We start from the raw sequence: 22,002 nt of genomic DNA on the forward strand, positions 1-22,002 counted from the left end.
CCTTCCGGAGAAAAAAAAAATCTGAAAGAAACACTGACCCCACCCTCTGCTAGAAATTACCCACCTACTATTCCCCCTTTCACCTTCTTCAACCTCATCATTAATTATAACTCATTATTTGTTTGTAAATTTGTTTGTTAGTTTGTTTTGTATACTAATTGTTAATTGCTTGGTTTATAACTAAAACGTAATTAAAAACCTATTTATAACCTCATTCCCACCCCCATCACAAACCAAACCCTCAAAACTCTTCTTTGTTCCTCTATCTCTCCATCCCTAAATACATTCTAGTAGTTTTTTTTCTTCTTAACTTTCGTTCACCGTTTAGGGAAGATTCCTTGAATTACGACAACAGACAACCTCAGTCAATATCATGTTACAAACTGCTCGAACGAGAGACCCAAACAAGCAGATCAGGTGCTTAAGGTCAGTTTCCTTTACTATTCTTTATACAATGGCTTTGTGAGTTTGGAATGTTTTGAAAGTTTACAAACTTCGATTATTTTGTTTTTAAATTATCATGTTTAAATGTGTATTTTACTTCATGTTTAAAATTTGTTTATGCACAATAAAAGACGGTGTAGTTAATATTTTAAGCGAAAAAAGGTTTTAAAAGAAAGTTCTAATTAAAAAAAAAACGTCATGTTAAAGTTTAAAGTAATAAAACAGAAGAAAAACAGCAAAAAACATTATTCAAGTGAAATAAAACTATTGTTAACGTTTCAGGCTTTGCTTCTATGTTAGAAAATAGCTTTCTGCAAATTCTGGCACTGGCGTAGCGAGGTCGGGTGTCACCTGGTGCGGCACCTGATGTCACCCCCCACCCCCTTTGTTAAAAAAATTTATAAAAATTATATATATATATATATATATATATATATATATATATATATATATATATATATATATATATATATATATATATATACTTGTAAGTATGTGTATACGCTTGTGTATATGTAATTTTTTTTCTGGATGTATTTAAATGTTTACCCCCCCCCCTCCCCTCCACCAAACCGTTTTCTTCAGGCATATTATGCAACGTTGAGTTGCTGGAATCCCTCCCACCCCCACCCCAACGCCACGGTGATTGCTTTAAACTGTGCTCAGCTAATACTAACGATTTTTTTTTATCTATAGTCGATTATAAAGGCAGCTTGATGTAGCAAGTTCTCTCTATCATTAGCTGGTTTAACTCACTCCAATTAATCATTTGATTAAGTGCAGTTTAAATTATTTTCTGTATATATTCTACCCCCCCCCCCCCCCCAAAATGGTGTCACCCGGTGCTGTCCGCAACCTCGCCACTCCCCTCGCTACTCCTCTGAATTCTGGATCTATCATTTAACAAAAACATTACCATACAAAAACAAACAGAATTAAAGAATTAAAATGTTTATACCCTGAAAGACTTTAGTAGCAGGTTAATTTCCCTTTTCATAATGTATTTACAATTAAAAAAAAAGAAACAATGACGTATTTAATTTTTAAAAAAAAGAAGAAGAAGAATATTCAGCTAATGCTAATTTAAATTTAATACCTTATTATACTATTAAACATGTTAAGTATATATATATATATATATATATATATATATATATATATATATATATATATATATATATATATATATATATATATATTCTAAAATTCTGTTTTTATAAAATTCTGTTTGTTGTATCACTAACAGTTAGTTGAGAAGGCACGTGGGCAAGGGGAATCCCCTGCTATCTGAATTACGTATAAGGGGAAGCCCCTACGACGTCAATCGATTACAGTGAACATCTTTTACATAAACCGATAATACAGTTGATTTACTGCTTGTTTAAAAGGGGATGCTTAAAATAAGTAAGACTTGTATTTATTTCAAACACACTAATTAAAACACTTAGATGCCATTCAATTTACAATTTAAAATAAAAGTTAAAACGTGAACATACACATAGACATTTGTTCACACAAACTTACACACACACACACACACACACAAACATACACACACAATGGCACATTCATAAATAGATGTACATATTTTAGTATGAATGTTATATGTGTATATATACGTATATATGAATGTATTTCTGTATGTATGCGAACGTGATTTATGTAACACGCGTGATCACTGTCGATATCATTTAACCTTTCTCTAAGTGGTAATCAATATAGCCAAGTGACAAATCTATTGCCCTTTATTATACCAGCAGATGTAAAGAAAAGCTTAGATCGCTCAGTCTGACTTAATTGTTGTCGGAGAGAGGGGTGGATAGGGGGTGGAGGGTGGGCTGGGGCTGGTGAGCTCAATGAGGGTTACACCATACCTGGTTCGTTCATACAAAGATGTATGAGTAATCGTTGATATATTCATATGAAAATATAGAAATCTTTATACACACATGTATATATATATATATATATATATATATATATATATATATATATATATATATATATATATATATATATATATATTTGTGTAAGTGTGTATTAACACACATTGACATAGAAAATTGTAGTAAGTATTGGGGTTTACTCGAAACTTATCTTTGAGGCCCTGCTAGGGTTGAAACAGGCCTTTAAAAATCAACGAAAAATACAGATTAAAAATGATTATGTGTTTTGTACGACTATTTCATACCTGAATTTCATTTAATTAATTATGTTGTTAAATTAAAGGAAAGTATCTATTAGGGAGAATTTAAAATACAAAACAAAATTCGTGATTTAATTAAAAATAAAAACCTTTGATGGACCCCAAATTTTTGTACACAACTCTTTTACAATTGTATATACTTATGTGATTGTCAATATACATGTATTTCTTTCATGCTTGTTTTATATTCAATGTTTATATCATCAACTGCATTTTTTTTCATATTTACATACCTCGAAATTTAAGTAAGACCAGTACTCTATTTAAAAATAGAAAATTATTTTGTTATTGATTTTTCCAGTTACTTCCCTTCTATTTCCCATTAACTATAAGATATAGGCCCAAAACAATCAGGGGAGGCAAGTAAAAAAATATGATCGTGCATAACAATACATTTAACTTTACATGTAAAACTCCACTTGTCGCAATGCAGATGGTTGCGACACTCTGATCAAAGACTTGTTCATCAAATCAATTGTGAATGTCAGTAACGACAACTTTGTTCATCGACTAACTGGCAGAAATTGGTCAAATGTCAGACTACAAAAAAAAATCTGCTGAAGCAACTTGATGTGGCAAGATTGTGGTAGTAACTAGAACCTAAGGGTTTTTTTAGACTGTTTTCGTTTTGTAAGCACACAGCACTATTGAACTGAAACAGGAACATTGCCATGTACAGTTGTAAGATTTTCTATCGATAATTCTGGAACTGAATTATCTTACAGTAGTAGTAATATAATGGGAAGGCGTGGTTGAATGGTAGAGCGTTTGGGTGTTAGCCCAAACATCTCGAGTTCGAATTTCGGTTCATGCTCTCGATAGTAGAACGTCCCTGAGTTCACGCAGCACTGATGGGTACATAATTTAAACTGACCACACTAACCCTGCCTTGCCTGGACCAAGAAACATATAAACTACTTCCTCTGCTCGAAGGTTCGCAGGTCTATAAAGAAAATTAACCCATTTTTTTTTATCTTAGAGTAAATAGAAAATAATGTAAAAATAATTAATCATTAACGGCCGATTTCACACGGACATTGAAAACAAAACAGAAAAAGGAACGAACTTTATAAAACAAAATTCGTGGTCCAAAATAAAAATTTCAAATTTCTTTAAAGGTAATTGAGGTGTTTGTATGGAATCGTCCATAAATGACGTCACACTCGTAGGTGTGATGAGGGAGGAGGGAGGGTGGGGGGGGGGGGGGGGGGTTCAGGTGGTGCGACGTCACACTTTTGCATTATAAAAAATTCAATCTTAGAAAACGAATTTTAGACGTTACTTCGCGTTTTAGAAAACTATTTGATTAAAATACTCTATTTTGATAGAGTTCAGACAAGATTTTAGAAAAATATTGATGTTTAAAAAAAAAAATTTGAGGGGGGGTTGTCGGCTGAGGTGTGACGTCATTTTATGGGGGGTGGGTATGGCTTTTTGTGACGACGTGTGACGGAGGGTAGGGGTGAGGTAAAAATCGTCAAAAAAAGCGTGACGTCATTTATGGATGACCCCTATGTAATGGACAGGTCACAGTGGACAATCAAAACTTAACCCTTTACTATCTAGGCTACTGTAGAGCTCAAGTTATGCATGTGTCAAAAACCTATTTACATATACATCCCCGAGTATCTTTGTTCCCCCCACCCCTGTATCTGTGAACATAAGGTCAGGACACACCCCCACAGATGACGCTAACTGACGGCTGCTCACGTCGAAGAAAGTCATTGTAATTAATTTCCTACTGTGTTTGTGTAGACGACCTATAATGTGTTAACAGCTTTGGGGTGAAGACGTTTGCTTCAAGAAAATGGCGGGATGGGACGAGAGTAAAATCTTCAACGGCTGTAAGCTGCAGTAAGTTTTTGTTTTCTAACTTTTAAATAAAGTTGATATTTTTTCAAAGTTTGTATCTGATACACACACATTATTTTTACATCGTGACATTCTCATATAAGTTATTTCTATAGTCGATATTGATTTACTGACGTTCTTCACAAGTGATGTTCAATTTAGCACTTTTCTAAAATTGTTGGTTTTTTTTGTATTATTTCTTTAAAATCCCATTCATCTGTATGACATGTGTTTTGCAAATAAATGCAATTTTTGTAATAAACTGAAATGTATGCCACCACTGCCCCGCTCACTTTATTAAGGTTTTAAAATAGTAAACTTTTATAAACCTGCGATGTGCTTTTTCATCCAGTTAACAAAGTTTCAATTAAACGGAAATATTTTTAAAAACTATTAGAATCCGCCGTTTTGAAAAATTGTATTAACATTTCAAACATTTTTTTTTCGAATGACATAACATTGATTTGTGTTATATTAAGCATTTCTAGTTTTATATTTTCCAATTACCCAGTTACCCCAGACTATCATTCATCTTACAATTTCAGCAATAATCTGCATGGATTACAACATTCTATATTTTTACATGGGACAGTGGTCAGGCATATTTAGAGTAGGGGATTTCCACTTTTCTCTCTCCCCTGCTGTGTTTTACTCTCTGTTGGTATATATATATATATATATATATATATATATATATATATATATATATATATATATATATATATATATATATATATATATATATATAGATGTAGTAGGTTTTTTTCTTTCGAACCTTGGGACAGGGGAAGTAGAGTTCACCTGTTTCTGTTACCTCGACATAAGAAGGAACATGGTGGTCCGTAATTTGCTTCAGCTATCTTCACTTTCTTTAACTTGAGTCAGGTACCCATTATAGCTGGTTGGGCTCAGTGACGTCTTAAGGACTCGAACTCGAGACTTTCGGTTTAGAAATTTATATTTAACAGTTTATCCAGGTTGGATCAGCTGATCCCCTTCACTTACGTGTGACGCCTATGATAACTTGTAAATTATTACAATAAAACGCACATACTTTTATTTGGTGTAATTTGGCGTCCTTCCTGTACTAACTTGTAATAAGCTTAATGATGCTGTTTATTAATTTACACACATTATGTAACAAACTTTGGTAAGATTTGTAAGTATTTAGTTTTGTGGATTTTCAGTTTTGCAAGTGTTCAGTTTTAAAAGTGTTGAGTTTTCTAGCTGTTCAGTTTTGTGTGTTCAGTTTTGAAAGTGTTCAGTTTTGCAAATGTTCAGTTTTGTACGTGTTCAGTTTTGTAAATGTTCAATTTTGTATGTGTTCCGTTTTGTATGTGTTCAGTTTTGTGTTTTCAATTTTAAAAGTGTTCAGTTTCGAAAGTGTTCAGTTTTGAAAGTGTTCAGTTTTGGTGTCAACTCTCACAGACAGTGTTACCCAGTGCAGACCGAAACGCAACCCCTGCCCCCACCCCCTTGCCCCAACCCCCCTGCCCCCACTAGACTGGGCTACTGCAGACATTTAACACGCCGAAACAACACCTACGCTAAATACAATGTTTGAAAAAATTTCAAATCATCTGTCATCATGTTTATAAACAAAAGTTGTCGCCCCTTGTGTTTCACCATCAACATGCTTTCATAGCCCTGTCTAATATTAGTTGGATTTTTAAAACACATGTGAGCTAGTCAGGTTTTGTACGGATATCTTCAACATGTTAATGATGTATTAGGCTGGTTTAACTGGGATTTATTAATTTGACACAAAAAACAGGTAACATTTAATCTAATTTAATGTGAAAATATTGTTTTATGTGCAGCTTTTGAAGGCGGTTACATGCAAATTAAGTGACTAAAGAGATTAAATTTAATTTGACTAGTAACATTTTAATCATTATTGTTTAGTAAATATAAAAATAAATAAGCAAGCTGTATGCACATAAACGAACTGTGTTCAGTTTCAAATAGGCCTATAATGTTACTAAAAATAGAAGTATCAAGATGGGTATTGGGATGGCGATTTCTAATCTTGACAAGACTTAAAAGACTGAATTCTAAAGACTTGTCATACAGCACAGTATTCAAGTCGCGCTGTATCGGAATAAAGTATCGCCTATCGTAGATACAAATCAGCAGAAGTGAGATTTAATTAAAAACCTATAACAATAGATCATACGTCTTAGGCAATTCGTGAGTTAAAGTAAGCTTGAGTAAGAAAGCTTGAGCAAGAGTAGGACTTTATTGAATAAATTTAGTAAGTAGAATAAATACTTGTTTATTTAAATTTGTGGCATCTAAATTTATTTTCGCTTAATCAGCTTTCTACATTGCGATTACGTATATTTTACTTTACATTAAAATTATGTTTAACAATATTAAGCTATTATTTTTTCGATTAGTAACATGGATTAAATCATTTTCACAGTCCTCTTTAAAGGAAGATTAAGTACTCTGTAAGACAAAATGGCTAATATGGTACTATTCGATTGTTTGTGTACTGTATAAAAATTGACCAGATGGTCACTATCATGTTGTTTGTTATCAAGTCAGGTACTTGAATTAGATTGGAAGACTTTCTAGTTAGTCTACCCAACGACCACGCCATTATATGATTAAGTCTAAATCAGTGGTTCTCAACCATTTTGGGAGTACCGAACCCCACACGTTTTATATGCGCATACAACGAACAATTCTTAATAGTCCTAACGTCCGCGTTGACACAATCTGATCGGTTATGTGTCTTGATCTCCACCGAACCCCTTCCAACTCACCGAACCCCTGGGGTTCGATCAAACACATGTTATAAACCACTGTGCTAAATTATGTGTTTATTTTCCCCAAACGTATGAACATGTAAACCACTGTCAGCTGATGATGTTTTATCTCCCCTCCAGGATACCCAGTGGCTACTTCATAAAGTGTGATGACACTATAGAGAAGATGAGCGACAGTGTCCAGTCCGTGCAGATTGGGATGGTGCCAGTGGTGGTGCCAAAGAGAAAGGCTGCCGCTAGGAATGTAAGAGTTATAGCTGCTACAGTAGCAAACTTCTTAGTTGATGTGTGTGCGTTCATTAAAAGAATTCATCTTTACTTTAGAATGTGGGTGTGTGGTTAAATAGCTACTAGAGTTTCTTTCAGGCATCTCTTCCAGGGGGGACTAAAATCGTCTACCGCCCCCCCCCCCCTCTCCCGCCCTCCACACCCCGAACGAAATAAAATTTATAAAGAAAATGTATACTTTTACCAGTGCCCCCCCCCACCCCCCCCCCCACCTCCCGGGAAATTCTTCCTTCTACCACAGCAACAATTTCTGAAAAGAAGAATGCCACATCCATTCTTAAAAGTTATAATACTTTTAGTAGCAGTATTGATGCACATGTATTAAGTTATTTTCTGTATCATGCTTATGAATAAACTTTCACTTCGATTTATGAACTAATGAAATAAAGAGAGTTATGTTTCGTGACCAGTTGATATACTAATTGTTACTGAGTTTTATGAACGATTCTAATAAAAAAATGTCTGTACTTAGTTTAACATCCAGTTTCAATGTGTATTATGGCAGAATCTAATACAATAATCGATTTTTTTTTGTAACCGTTTTCGCTGGACGAGTCTAACGAAAACGTTTTTAAAAAAGTCACTGTATTTAATTAAGTAATGAGTCTAACAAGTTATTTTTCGTACCTAGTTTTTACTGTTTACATGGGTGTTTTATTTATTTTTATGTTTTGCAGAGGCGGCAAAAAAAGGGCTGCAGGCTTTGGCAGTGTTTGTTGTCTTGTTGTGGAAGACCTAGGCGTCCTGAGCATGTGTACAACACAGCTTCGTTCCATTCCAGGTTAGTGTAATTTTAGCAGGGGAAGTAATGCAACTTCAAAAAGGGAAATAATATTTTGAAAATCTTTTTTTTAAAAATAATGTCAGCTAATGTCATTTACGACAAAACAAAATATAAAGAGCTTTATGAACAGCTGCAAATTTTAAATAGTATAATACCAGAGAAAATTGATTCTTTAATTGAAGCAGGTTTTTTTTTCCTTAACACTTTGCCTTAATACCCCTTATTATTTTGCAGTGGTGACCCCAGCCTTCAAGATGGAGACTACGTTGAGATGCAGCGATTCGACATCGATTCCATCTACAGCATTGACTCCGAATACAACAGGGATGTGAACCAGCCATCGACCTCTCAACAACGACCACTGACCACCGAACTTCGCAACTCCAGGACCGTCCCCCCACCCATGACCAACGACCCACGCCTTTTCCTGTCCGACCCAGGCCCCAAGACCAGCGGTCAGCAGATAACCACCCAGGCCGAGGTGCACCAGAATTTCTGAAGTGAATTGTTACCTCTCAGAAAAATCTGATAAATTAATGTCGTGTGTATGAGCTGTGAGTGTTTTGTAAGCTGTACCACTATTCTTTCACTGCCAAAAATGTTTTTTTAAAATGTGGATGCAAAGTTTAAGCTAGGTAAAGCATGCTTTCTGCTCAAAATCTAGGTATAACTTTTGTATAACCAAAAACGGAAAGCACATTTACGTGGAATCATATAGAAACACTGCAATATCTAATTTAAAATTTAGTATAACAAGCAACCAGAAAATTAATTGAAAAAAAAAACAACTTTGAGTTATTTCAAAACAAAATACGTGACTACAAAATTTTTATAACCAATATATCTATGCATGAGTTGATGTAATCATGTAGCACTCTATGCTTGTATTTTCTGTAACGTGCGTTTTTCTATAAATCTTTGGGGGAAAATAATATCTACAGCATTCTATACTAGCGCTTTTTGTGTATTTGGCTATAAATCTTTGGGCAGAAGTAAAAGAATAAGCATCATATAGCACCACAGGCTGGAATTTGCAGATGTTTTGTATATACAAAAAATATTGGTTAGAGGATGGTTACAAAATAATCTTGGTGTTCTACTTTAGTAATAATTTTTTTTTTACACTGGATGTAGTTGGGATTGAGTAATGATTTTTAAAAAATATTTTTTATGGGTACCTTTGGTATAGATATATTTAAAATACTTAATTTAATTTTTAAAATAAGGAAATTTTAATTAGATGAACAGGTAGTGAGTTATGAAATAATGTGATTTAATAATAAGTTTGAAAACCAACATATGTTTTTGTACCCCTGTTTCATGGGTTTCTTTTGTTTTAACTAATGGTGGGGTTGTTGATTTCTAAGAATATAATTTAATGGGTTCTATGGTATTTTAAATTTAAATTTAAAGTGGGGTTGTTAAATGCTTCTATTGCGTGTTATTTAATGTGTGTACAATCTCTAGGGTAGGAAATTGTCTCTGTGCCAAAAGTGAGTATTGTTAGACAGAGCAAAACACGTTATATTGTGTCCCCGTGTGGCGACAGATGGCGATATGATCGACAGTTAAATCTCTGTTAAAATTGTATTGGCAACAAACATCTAAAGCCAACATTACAATGAGACTAAGCAATTAGTTAGGAATGTGATTGTATCACAGAGATAGCGGGTCTAGCACATCAATGTTATGTTAGTTGCCAAACTTTCACTTTCACTGACACAAATGTTCCTGTATATGAACGACTGGGGATTCCACCAATAAAAGCACATTAAATAAAAATATTGTCTTTATTGTTTATTTTTGTGTTGTTGTTAAAAATTACCCACAGACTATTAAATGGTTTGGGAGACGTTGGAGTCTTAGATGTAGGCCTATGTATTTAAAAAAACAAGGATCAATAATGTAAGACGATTCTGGTGATCAAGCTTAGGGACATGAAACGTGAGCTAGAAGAACAAATATAGGAACCTGGAATCTTCTTCTTCTTCGTTCTTAATTTTAGTGTTGGAAGGGATCCTCTTCCTACACAATTAAGTATACGTGTCAACTGGTTGTAATGGGGCCATTGACTCCGATTTCAGCCTGCTTTTCTTTTTGGATTTGCTTCCATAGCCTTTGTCTAACCAAGAACAAACTACAAGGCAGCAGTTGTTTGATATTGGAGTTGTCTCTCCTAGAAGAGTGGCTGTCCCTAGCCTCATCTTCCCGAGGGTTCGAACTCGAGACTTTTCGGTTTAGCAACTATGCGCTTTACCTGGAATATCAGGACGAAATGTTTGAATCACATACTCATCTTTTCCCGTTCCTGCCCATATGAAGTAGAGTTCATCTGTTTCAGTGACCTATGCATGTGAAGGGATAGTATAGTCAGCAATATACTCAGCCATCTTTAGTTCGAACGTGAGTTCGGTACCCAACAGAACTAGGTGGACTCAGGAACAGTCTAAAGACTTGAACCCGAATTCGAACTCAAGACTTTCGGGATAGCTCTCTAACTCTCTACCACTAGGCCACACCGTCCCTTAAGCTTGGATTACATGCTAGCATATTAGACATGTCATTTAATCAGTGTTCCTGGGATTCGTTGATAAAAGATTATGACAAGATGGACAGATATAATAGTTGTTGTAAACTGCCCTTCATCAACACGTCTAAGGGCGTCTAGTGAATGTTAAGCAATAGACCCAGAATAATTATCTAATTGTGTTCGTAAAATTACCAGATGAAGTTGAACTAATACTATGCCATAACAACCGGAAATGAAGGGGCTAAAATGAGGGTCTTTTAGTGTGTAAATGAGAAAGTCATAGCCATATTTTATCAAGTCAGCAATTTCACTTTATTTTGACAAAGTACCAATCAAAGTATTGGACCTGGAACAGTGGCGTGGCGAGGTCGGGTGTTACTCGTAGCGGCACTTAATGGTGTGTCCCCCCCCCGTAATATATATATATATATATATATATATATATATATATATAAGTTATTACGTTTTTCAACCAAACCGTTTACCTCGGGCATATTTTGGAACGTTGAGTTAATGTAACTCCCCCCCCCCCCCACTCACCCCTCCCCCCCCCCCACCACCCCCAAGGCTATTGCTTTAAACTATGCTCAGATACAATACTAACGATTTTTATCTATAGTCGGTTACAAATACAGCTTGATGTAGCATGTTTTCTCCATCATTAGCAGGTTTACGCCATGGTGTCACCACCCCCCCCCCCCCCCCCTTCACCCTTGTCGGGATTAGTCAAATTCGCTCTTAGAAGACTAACGCTCTAATGAATCACCTAATTAAGTAGAATTATCATTTTTCTGTATATATCTTGCTATTTTCGCCTTGGTATCACCCCCCTAAATGGTGTCACCCGGTGCGGTCCACACCCCCCGACCCCCCTCGCTACGCCCCTGACTTGGAAGCATTAAATAAGTGTTCGCTCCCCGTCCACAGCAAATAGAGAAGCAAAGGAAGATAACCGTGATGGCAGATTTTCAAATATTATAAATTATAAATACTTATAAAAATAAAATGTTCAGTTAACAACTATTTAGCCTAATTATTAAAAATATTATACATTATTGAAACGTCCTTTTTATTATCGCTAGATTGCATGTATTAAAAAACATAATATCCAGCTTTAATTATTATTAACTCATTTTATTTGAGTAAGTTGTTAAACTTATTTCCATTGGACGAATACTGACCTAGATAATAATTTTTTTCTGCGCATGCGCATACGTTTATCTACAGTCTCAGTCCTTCATACTATCACTATCATTGCCAGTAGCAAGTCGATTTGAATATACTCTAAAAATTTTTTTTTTTTTTTTGCATTAAATAAAAACCGTAATCAAAATGGTCAGAAACATTTTTCATTTTGATAAAATGAAACGCTTTAATTCACTAAAAAGGATTCGTTCTACGAAACGTAAAGAGTCAAATGATTATAGGTAAGTCTTTTAGAATATTTATTTTTTATGATACATGCTAAAATCTGAAGGCCACTTGCTCGTGCAGAGGCGTAGGGAGAGGAGGGGGCGGGGGGGGGCAGTGGCGTAGGTAGGGGGGGTGGGTTAGGGGGTCATAACCCCCCATAGACCCCTCGGTATATATATAAAGTATGAGGGGGGTCTAAATCGAAAGTTTGAAGGGGGGGGGGGGTGCAAATCGATAAATCGAAAGTTTGATGGAGGTGCAAATCAAAAGTTTGAGGGGGGGGGATGCAAATCGGAAGTTTGTCCCCGGGTAAAAATTTAACCCCCACCCCACCCCCACCCCATGAGACGATCCTGGCTACGCTACTGGGGTGGGGGTACATATGTCCCCGGGCGCCGACCTTAGAGGCGCCAAAATGGGTTGGAAAATCAAATTGAAAGATTTAGGGGGGGGGTGCTAATTGAAAGTTTGAAAGGGGGGGGGATGCAAATTGAAAGTTTGAAGGGGGGGTGCAAAGTGAAAGTTTGTCCGCGGGCGCCGGGAAGGGTCGCTACGCCTCTGTGTTCGTTTCTTGAACTGGTGATCGCTATCGTATTTTAAAACCTCTAAAACACGGGCTACCAATCTATAGGTCGCGATGGGTTTTCTAGGGGTCGCCACAATGAATACTAAACCAAACTAAAACAGCGTCCGTTAATTTTATTTGCGTCACTAATCACTTTGGTTTTACAAGAAGGGGTCGCCATAAAGTGCCGTTATTTGAAGACTATTTCAAGCGCTGCCTGGTAGAATCAAGAGTAATGAGTCTATCTATTAGGTTTTTGGTTCGGTGTCGATTAGGATTATGTTTTTTTTAATCAATTAAAAAATAATTATCTTACGCCTATATTTGTTTTTGTAAGTCGGTCAGCGTAAAAAAATTGACCGAAATATTCACATTACCCTTGACCTGAGCCTTAAGCTTATCCTTGACTTAGTTTTTTTAAAAGTAGGGTAGGTCAGCGTAACCAAATTGACCGAAATATTCACATTACCCTTGACCTGAGCCTTAAGCTTATCCTTGACTTAGTTTTTGTAAAAGTAGGGTAGGTCAGCGTAACCAAATTGACCGAGATATTCACATTACCCTTGACCTGAGCCTTAAGCTTATCCTTGACTTAGTTTTTTTAAAAGTAGGGTAGGTCAGCGTAACCAAATTGACCGAGATATTCACATTACCCTTGACCTGAGCCTTAAGCTTATCCTTGACTTATTTTTTGTACATACTTTCAAAATATAATACTCCCTAATATAAAAATTAATTGTGAATATCTTCATAGTTGTTTATTTTTATTTCTTCAGCGTAGCTGTTGATCTTCTAGAGCCTGCAACTGAAGTGACCAACAGCCATGAAAAATCACAGGACTATTTTATATCAGAACACAAGTTCTTCAGGTACAAAACCTGAGATGTGGCTACAACGACTGGATCCTTTATGCTGGTGTTCATGACAACATCTTGCCTTTTCTACTAGCTGCAGTTTCATGTGGACAAAGTGGGTGCTATAACATATCAATGTATTTAAAGCATGCCTGTATAGTTTAAAGAAAACATACTCAAAATGGCATCTTGTAGAAAGCCTGTAATGTGGCTGTGGTGAAGATTCCTACTACGTGATTGATAGAGACTTCTTGCCTTTTCTACTACTGCAGTTTTATGTAGACAAATTGGGTGCTTTAACATTCAACGGCCAGGAGAGTGCTCCAGTAAACTCCCCAACACAACAGGGAGCTTACTGTCGTGAATGTAAACATGACAGGAATATATGAACATCACAATCTGAAATCAACCACTGACCTGCACTTGGTTGTAATTGCGCTGCCGATTGGAGATTCACACGCATTCAAGAAGAACTAGTAAGAAATGCAGGATACTAAGATTGCAATAATCCCATATATATCAAGGTGTATAACGCATGCCTGGATAGTTTAAAGAAAAGAAACTTAAAATGGCGTCTTGTACAAAGCCTGCAATGTGGCTGTGATAACAAGATTCCTACTGTGTGATTGGTTAAAACTTCGTGCCTTGTCTACCAGATAGTTTCATGTGGATACTGTGGGTGCTGTAACCTTCAGCTGTAATGAGAGAGCTCTAAAAGACTCTCCAAAATTTAGAGAGATTACTCTCCTGAATGTTAACAAACTTGGATGAGCTGGAAAACCTCCATAGCCATTTAACAATATTACATTAACCATACAACTGAACTTGGATGTAAAGGCAGTGGTAGTAAGAAAGCATTAGTTAGTCGTGTGTGATGGTAATCAAATGCACCATAAGACATTTCATACTCTAGCCGAAATGTTTGGCCTTGCAGAGAAAACTATGTGTCAAGGATCTCAAGCTATACCACGGGCAACAGATGCTGCCCCCCCCCTGCCTGATAGGTCAAGGGGCAGCACTGGCTGTCTTCTCATGACAGTGTCCTATGATGGGATATGACAGAATCGACTTCAGTCATCCCGTTACGGTATCGGTGTTGCCATTGATATTGCAAAGATTCGGATACTCAGGTTATGTGGCCGTGCTGGTTGAAAACCAACCTTAGTCCTCAAAAACAATATAACATCAACCAAATGCCATAACTTGGCTGAAAGGACTCTGGGATTAGTAAAGCAAAAATTGGTTATACATGACCAATGCATGCCATGAACCATCCCATTAGTTCAGCCTTGCAGAGGAAGGACTGTCTCAACCAGCTCAAGTTATAGGAGACATCTGCAGGCTTCTCGCCTGATACGGTCTGTAAGCAGGAAATGGACGTCTAGTCATCACTTCGTCCCATGATGAGAGATGGGAAACACGTCGTCAGTTATCCCATTAACGTATCAGTGTCGCTATTGGTAATGGCATTGGCCGGGATTTGGATACTTAGACCATTGTCCTGAATATGAACATGGCCGAATGTACTTGGTTGTAGGGGCGCTCACATTAGTAATACAACATGTATTCATGTATGACGGTGATCAAAAGCACCAGAAGACTTTTCACAAACTATCGCAAAACTTTTCCAGCAGCTCAAGTTGTACCACGGGCAACAGCTGCAGGCTCCCAGCAGGTCTGTAAGCACCACTGGATGTCCACTCGTCACTGCGTTCAATGATTGGGCATGACAAAAACGTCCCCACTCATCCTATTACGCAGATGTCGGTGTTAACATTGGCCAGGTTTGGGAGGCGCATGTTATTTGCAGTGGTTAAGCCAAATGTAATTATAAATGATCAAAATCATATGCCAAAACTTTTGGCCTGGCAGCTAAGGCAGCAGCAGAGAAAGCTGTACGTCAAGCAGCGCAAGGTGTACCGCAAGCTACAACTGCAGTCCCCCTGCATCATCACCACTTTCTTCACCCGTTACTGCCCGAAACACATGAGGCAGATCTGATTTATTTATGACTAAATTTGGCTTTACTAATACCATCGTCCTTACAACCGAACAGTTGACGAGGGGTGATGTCCATTCAATCCAGCCGTGTTTACATTTAGGACAGTAATCACTCTTTGTGTGAAGAAAATCAGAGCCCTCCCCCGAGAGCTAAAGACTATTACACTCACATTGTCTTCATGAAACTGCAGCTCATGAATAGAAAGAAGCTTCAATGAACCACAAGTAGGATTCTTATAATGCAGCTACATTACAGGCTTTGTACAGGAAGATTTTTTTTAATGTTGTGCGACTGAGATACAGAAGCATTCATGTAGTGAAGACTGTTATGAAATGCCTGTCACTAAGAAGAAATATTTAATCCTACAGCAATAAGGATGCTTAAGGCCCTGGAATGCCCTGGATAGTTTTAAGAAAACTAACAAGGCGACGCTGAATCAAAAGCTGAAAAAACCAGTTATTGCGAAAAATAACAAACATTATTGCCAGCAATCTCTAGGATAATTCCGCGGATGTGATTAAAATGTCAAAAGGGGTGTTTTGTGGATATTTCCATCAGTATTGACAAGACACCTAACCAAATGCTCTATCGAGTTGAAGATAATTCGTGGAGCCTTTATCAAAGTGCTTCAAAAGAAGACATTTAAAAACAACACAACTGGTAAGCTGATATATCCACATACTGATTGTCATCGTCGTCACCGCGTTTTGCAAAGATGTGCACCCAGCACGCTTAAGAAAGCTTTAATTCTTTTAAATTGCGATGAACGACGAAATCATTGTTCGCTTCGAAGCTCAATATGGAAACCACTACAGCGCTAGAAAACTGGCATTCAGATGCGGTCTCGTAAGACTAAAATGGCAATGGACAATGTTTGAAGTCAGTAAAATATAACGATGTAGTAGCAATGCAACATCAGAAATGCAGCAGCTCTAGAAATCAAACGCTGATCATTTCAAGATGGAGAAAAACAAAACATGAGAGGTCTTGAGGTGTAGCTTGTTTATGCATGCAATGATGTTTATAGTTAGTCTCCTCGAAGTTGTAACAGTTAGACTCTGCTTATTACATAATTTGTAATTAAAAAAATATGTTAATTTGGTGAAGGCCTAATTAAACTTATTTTGTATTTCAAGACTAAAAATATAATTGTTTTCAAAATTCAATTACTATATTTTTTTGTTAGTATTGTACTCTAGTAGGCTATAGACGGCGTGGCTTAAAGCGGTAGAGCACTGAAAGCCAAGTCTGGTGTTACGGGTCAGTTGTTGTTTGCCTGATGCTGTCTTGGCGTTTGCCTGATGCTGTCTTGACGTTGGCCTGATGCTGTCCTGACGTTGGCCTGATGCTGTCCTGACGTTGGCCTGATGCTGCCCTGACGTTTGCCTGATGCTGCCCTGACGTTGGCCTGATGCTGTCTTGACGTTGGCCTGATGCTGTCCTGACGTTGGCCTGATGCTGTCCTGACGTTGGCCTGATGCTGTCCTGACGTTGGCCTGATGCTGTCCTGACCTTGGCCTGAGGCTGCCCTGACGTTTGCCTGATGCTGCCCTGACGTTGGCCTGATGCTGTCCTGACGTTAGCCTGATGCTGTCCTGACCTTGGCCTGATGCTGTCCTGACGTTGGCCTGATGCTGTCCTGACGTTGGCCTGATGCTGTCCTGACGTTGGCCTGATGCTATCCTGACGTTGGCCTGATGCTGTCATGACGTTGGTCTGATGCTGTCCTGACGTTGGCCTGATGCTGTCCTGACGTTGGCCTGATGCTGTCCTGACGTTGGCCTGATGCTGTCCTAACATTGGCCTGATGCTGTCCTGACGTTGGCCTGATGCTGTCATGACGTTGGTCTGATGCTGTCCTGACGTTGGCCTGATGCTGTCCTGACGTTGGCCTGATGCTGTCCTGACGTTGGCCTGATGCTGTCCTGACGTTGGCCTGATGCTGTCCTGACATTGGCCTGATGCTGTCCTGACGTTGGCCTGATGCTGTCCTGACATTGGCCGGATGCTGTCCTGACGTTGGCCTGATGCTGTCCTGACGTTGGCCTGATGCTGTCCTGAAATTGGACTGATGCTGTCCTGACGTTGGCCTGATGCTGTCCTGACATTGGACTGATGCTGTCCTGACGTTGACCTGATGCTGTCCTGACGTTGGCCTGATGCTGTCCTGACGTTGGCCTGATGCTATCCTGACGTTGGCCTGATGCTGTCCTGACGTTGGTCTGATGCTGTCCTGACGTTGGCCTGATGATGTCCTGACATTGGCCGGATGCTGTCCTGACGTTGGCCTGATGCTGTCCTGACGTTGGCCTGATGCTGTCCTGACGTTGGCCTGATGCTGTCCTGACATTGGCCTGATGCTGTCCTGACGTTGGCCTGATGCTGTCCTGACGTTGGCCTGATGCTGTCCTGACGTTGGCCTGATGCTATCCTGACGTTGGCCTGATGCTGTCCTGACGTTGGTCTGATGCTGTCCTGACGTTGGCCTGACGCTGTCCTGACGTTGGCCTGATGCTGTCCTGACGTTGGCCTGATGCTGTCCTGACGTTGGCCTGATGCTGTCCTGACATTGGCCTGATGCTGTCCTGACGTTGGCCTGATGCTGTCCTGACATTGGCCTGATGCTGTCCTGACGTTGGCCCGATGCTGTCCTGTCGTTTGCCTGATGCTGTCCTGTCGTTTGCCTGATGCTGTCCTGTCGTTTGCCTGATGCTGTCCTGTCGTTTGCCTGATGCTGTCCTGATGGTATGCCAGATGCTGCCCTGACGTTTGCCTGGTGCTGCCCTGACGTTGGCCTGATGCTGCCCTGACGTTTGCCTGATGCTGCCCTGACGTTTGCCTGATGCTGCCCTGACGTTTTCCTGATGCTTCCCTGACGTTTGCCTGGTGGTGCCCTGACGTTTGCCTGATGCTGCCCTGACGTTTGCCTGATGCTGCCCTGACGTTTGCCTGATGCTTCCCTGACGTTGATGTTTGAAATAGTATGTAACAACATTGACTGTGAGTTGGAAATAGTATGTAACAATATTGACTGTGAGTTGGAAATAGTATGTAACAACATTGACCGTGAGTTGGAAATAGTATGTAACAACATTGACTGTGAGTTGGAAATAGTATGTAACAACATTGACTGTGAGTTGGAAATAGTATGTAACAACATTGACTGTGAGTTGGAAATAGTATGTAACAACATTGACTGTGAGTTAGAAATAGTATGTAACAACATTGACTGTGAGTTGGAAATAGTATGTAACAACATTGACTGTGAGTTAGAAATAGTATGTAACAACATTGACTGTGAGTTGGAAATAGTATGTAACAACATCGACTGTGAGTTGGAAATTGGTTTTGTGATGTTAACGGTTTGAGATAGGTCTAGGAGTCATAAACCAGTGCAGCCAGAGAGTGCACAGGGTAGACTCAAATTTTTGTGATGTAAAATGGGTGAGATATGGGTAGGAGTCGTAAACCAGTGTAGCCATAGAACGTCCATGAGTCCACCCAGCTCTGAGGGAAAGTAAAGGTTGTCTGGCCTGTCTGGGCAAACCACACCTTCCCTTCATATGCTGAGACAAGGAACACATGAAATCTACTTCATCTGCCCAGTGAATCTCTAGGTGTGCATGATTTAGGTTTAGCGGCCGAAAGTAGGAAATGGGTCTATATCACGAGCACACACCACTTATAATCCTTTGACTAATTTTTGTGTAGGTTAATCCAGAGGCCAAGCAAACAAATTTGGCTCCCAGGGCAAACTGTCAGTTTTGCCCCCCCCCCCCCCCACAACCCTATTCATATGTAGTTATTCAAGTTGGTAAGAACCCCCCCCCCCCCCCCCCCCCCCTTCAGCATATGAAGGGACGGTGTTGCTAGCACTTTGCCCAGCCTCCTTTACTTTTCCTAAAATGGGTTAGGTACCCATCAGAGCTGGGTGGACTCGGGGACGTTCTACTGACATGAACACGGATTCGAACTCAAGACTTTCGAGTTAACATCCTAGCGCTCTACCACTTAGGCCACGCCGTCCCATTGTTACGCCAAGTAGAAGTGTTTAATTTAAGGTATAATTCGGTAGTGCAGCTCGCAATGCCCTTTAATTATTTTTCTAACTCTTTTATTCTACCCCTCCCCGTCCTTATTGTAGGTGCCTGGGGCAGCCGCCCCACCACCCTTCCTCTAGTTACGCCTCTGATTCAGGTGTATGACGTTTGTTTGAAACAATTCATTTTTTATGATATTCACACACACACACACACACAAACACACACACTCACTCACACACACACACTCACTCACACACACAACATCACACTCAATCTCGATTTGCATGAGTGTCTACCCCCCTTCCGGCGCAAGCGGCGAATTATAAATTTTGCGACCCCCACTTTTCTTCTTATTCTTCTCCGTTCTTAATTTTAGTGATGCAAGTTATCCCATCCAACACAATTAAGTATACGTATCAACTGGTTGTGCGCCATTTAGGCCATTGACTCCAATTTCAGTCTGCTTTTCTTATTGATTTTCTTCTATAGCCTTTGTCCAACCAAGAACAAGCTACAAGGCAGCAGTTGTTTAATTTTGGAGTTGTCGCTCCTAGAAGAGTGGCTGTCCCAAGCTAACGAGCCTCATCTGCCTAAGGGTTCGAACTCGAGACTTTTTGGTTTAGCAACTATAAGCTTACCCACTCGACCCCCACCCGAACACACACACACACACACACACACACACATATATATATATATATATATATATATATATATATATATGTATATATATATATATATATATATATATATATATATATATATATATATATATATATATATAATATTGGTGAATAATTGGTTGTTACTAGAAACGATCCCGTAACAATGTATTTTTTTGTGTGCAACGCACTTGATGTAAACATCAGTTTAATTAGTGTGCAAAGCCTTGTAGACGTTTCATTTTTATTCTACCCTTTCGGCGCCCCTTAGGGTGGGCAATCGTAGAATGGGGAGGGGAGCCGCCCCAACGTTCTCCCCAAGCTACGCCACTGCCACCACAAAAGCACTTAACTATTATTTTTTTTTAAACTAAATAAAACCATTGAAATTTTTCACACCACATATTGTAAAATAAAAAAGCCACCAGCTTTACTCAAAGCACCTAATCGCAGTAATTAATTACCGCAAGTTAAATCGATGCCTATTACCTCCTCTTACCACAACGCTAAAGCCGGCTAAACCACACCGATTACGTCTCTTTAACTCAACACTCAAGCCCTTAACAGCACCTAAACTGTTATTATCCTCTTCTTCTGAGCATCATTCCACCTGACACTGATCGATTCAAGCCCCTTTAACGGGCCTCAAGTGTTCTGAGTGTTGTTGGAGCAATACTTGCAACTTAGGTACTTGAGACCGGCGTCATTACATTGATTTCGTCACAGTGAGAGCTCTTGTTATGTTATTATGTTGAGCATCGCAGCGTTTGTCGTCAATCACATTAAGGGCCGTAAGCGACGATGTCGTTTAACTCCGTATTTGAATGATGAATGTAGTTTTGTAGTTTTTTATATATTTTTTTTTATTTTTCAAAAGGCGCTTTAAATAGGATTGAGTCAAATTTTGATTTTAAGGACTTTTAAGTTATGCTAATTTAACTATACATTTAATAAAAAAAATTATGAAATAAGAAAAAATAAATGAAGTAATAGAATGAAGGGCAGGATTAAAAAAACAACATAGTGGGATTATTATTTTTAATTCAATAAGGGCTCTTTTTTTTAATTATAAGTGTTTCATCCAGAATTTTTTCTTCTGGATGGGGGGAGGAGAGGGGCATTTGAAATTTTCGGTAGGGGGAGGTGGTGGGGTGGGAGGACTAAAATTCCAAGGGATGTGGGGTGGACACTAGTCAAAATGTATTTATTTTTGCTATATAAATTCTTTTTCTTTTTTTTGGGGGGGGGGGGGGGTTGCAGTGGACACCTTTGGAAGAGGCTTTTTTATGCTGTCCAGCTAGGTTTTTTTTGTGTTAATAATTTGTTTTCCTTTTACATCAGGGCACTTGTTGCTTTTATCGCCATTAAGTTTTTTTTCTTTCATTTCAAAATTAGTTTTCCCCTATAGGATACTTTTCTCTTTGTTTGAAACTGTGATGCCTATTTTTTTCACACGATTCAGGCATAGTCTGCTATCGTTAGATCACATTGGGCCCTTCACACTAACAACGAAAGGTCTCACAGCGGAAATTTATTTCCCTTAGCGGTACGCTTAAGTTTATTGTATCATCATCGCAAGTACCCCT

The 22,002-nt window shown here is 38.6% G+C and overlaps 1 protein-coding gene and 1 long non-coding RNA gene across 3 annotated transcripts; both read left to right on the forward strand.

Moving 5' to 3' along the window:
- The first annotated feature begins 327 nt into the window (after positions 1-327).
- Positions 328-9,484, forward strand: LOC131937292 (uncharacterized). 2 transcript variants are annotated; one of them, XM_059294580.1, is made up of 6 exons: positions 328-426; positions 1,691-1,848; positions 4,406-4,504; positions 7,396-7,519; positions 8,241-8,344; positions 8,582-9,484. In XM_059294580.1, exons 3-6 carry the CDS (start codon positions 4,458-4,460, stop codon positions 8,844-8,846), a joined length of 540 nt encoding a protein of 179 aa, XP_059150563.1. In that variant the 5' UTR covers positions 328-426; positions 1,691-1,848; positions 4,406-4,457; the 3' UTR covers positions 8,847-9,484. The 2 variants fall into 2 exon arrangements, with proteins under 2 accessions (XP_059150563.1, XP_059150564.1); XM_059294581.1 differs by lacking the exons at positions 328-426; positions 1,691-1,848; positions 4,406-4,504 and adding an exon at positions 6,650-6,755.
- Positions 9,485-12,014: 2,530 nt separating this feature from the next.
- On the forward strand, positions 12,015-13,950 carry LOC131937299 (uncharacterized). The gene is made up of 2 exons (XR_009386197.1): positions 12,015-12,304; positions 13,632-13,950. It is a non-coding gene; the product is annotated as an uncharacterized LOC131937299 (long non-coding RNA).
- Positions 13,951-22,002: the final 8,052 nt, after the last annotated feature.

Source organism: Physella acuta, unplaced genomic scaffold, assembly GCF_028476545.2.
Source record: "Physella acuta isolate Inbredline_101_S28 unplaced genomic scaffold, ASM2847654v3 ptg000206l, whole genome shotgun sequence".
NCBI classification, from domain to species: Eukaryota; Metazoa; Mollusca; class Gastropoda; family Physidae; genus Physella; species Physella acuta.

Excerpts from the sequence above, each read along its gene's own strand:
- LOC131937292 (XM_059294580.1), top strand. The coding sequence starts at position 4,458 with ATGGCGGGATGGGACGAGAGTAAAATCTTCAACGGCTGTAAGCTGCA. Across the intron at positions 4,505-7,395 it reads TTCAACGGCTGTAAGCTGCA|GATACCCAGTGGCTACTTCA; the intron begins GTAAGTTTTTGT and ends TCTCCCCTCCAG. Across the intron at positions 8,345-8,581 it reads ACAGCTTCGTTCCATTCCAG|TGGTGACCCCAGCCTTCAAG; the intron begins GTTAGTGTAATT and ends ATTATTTTGCAG.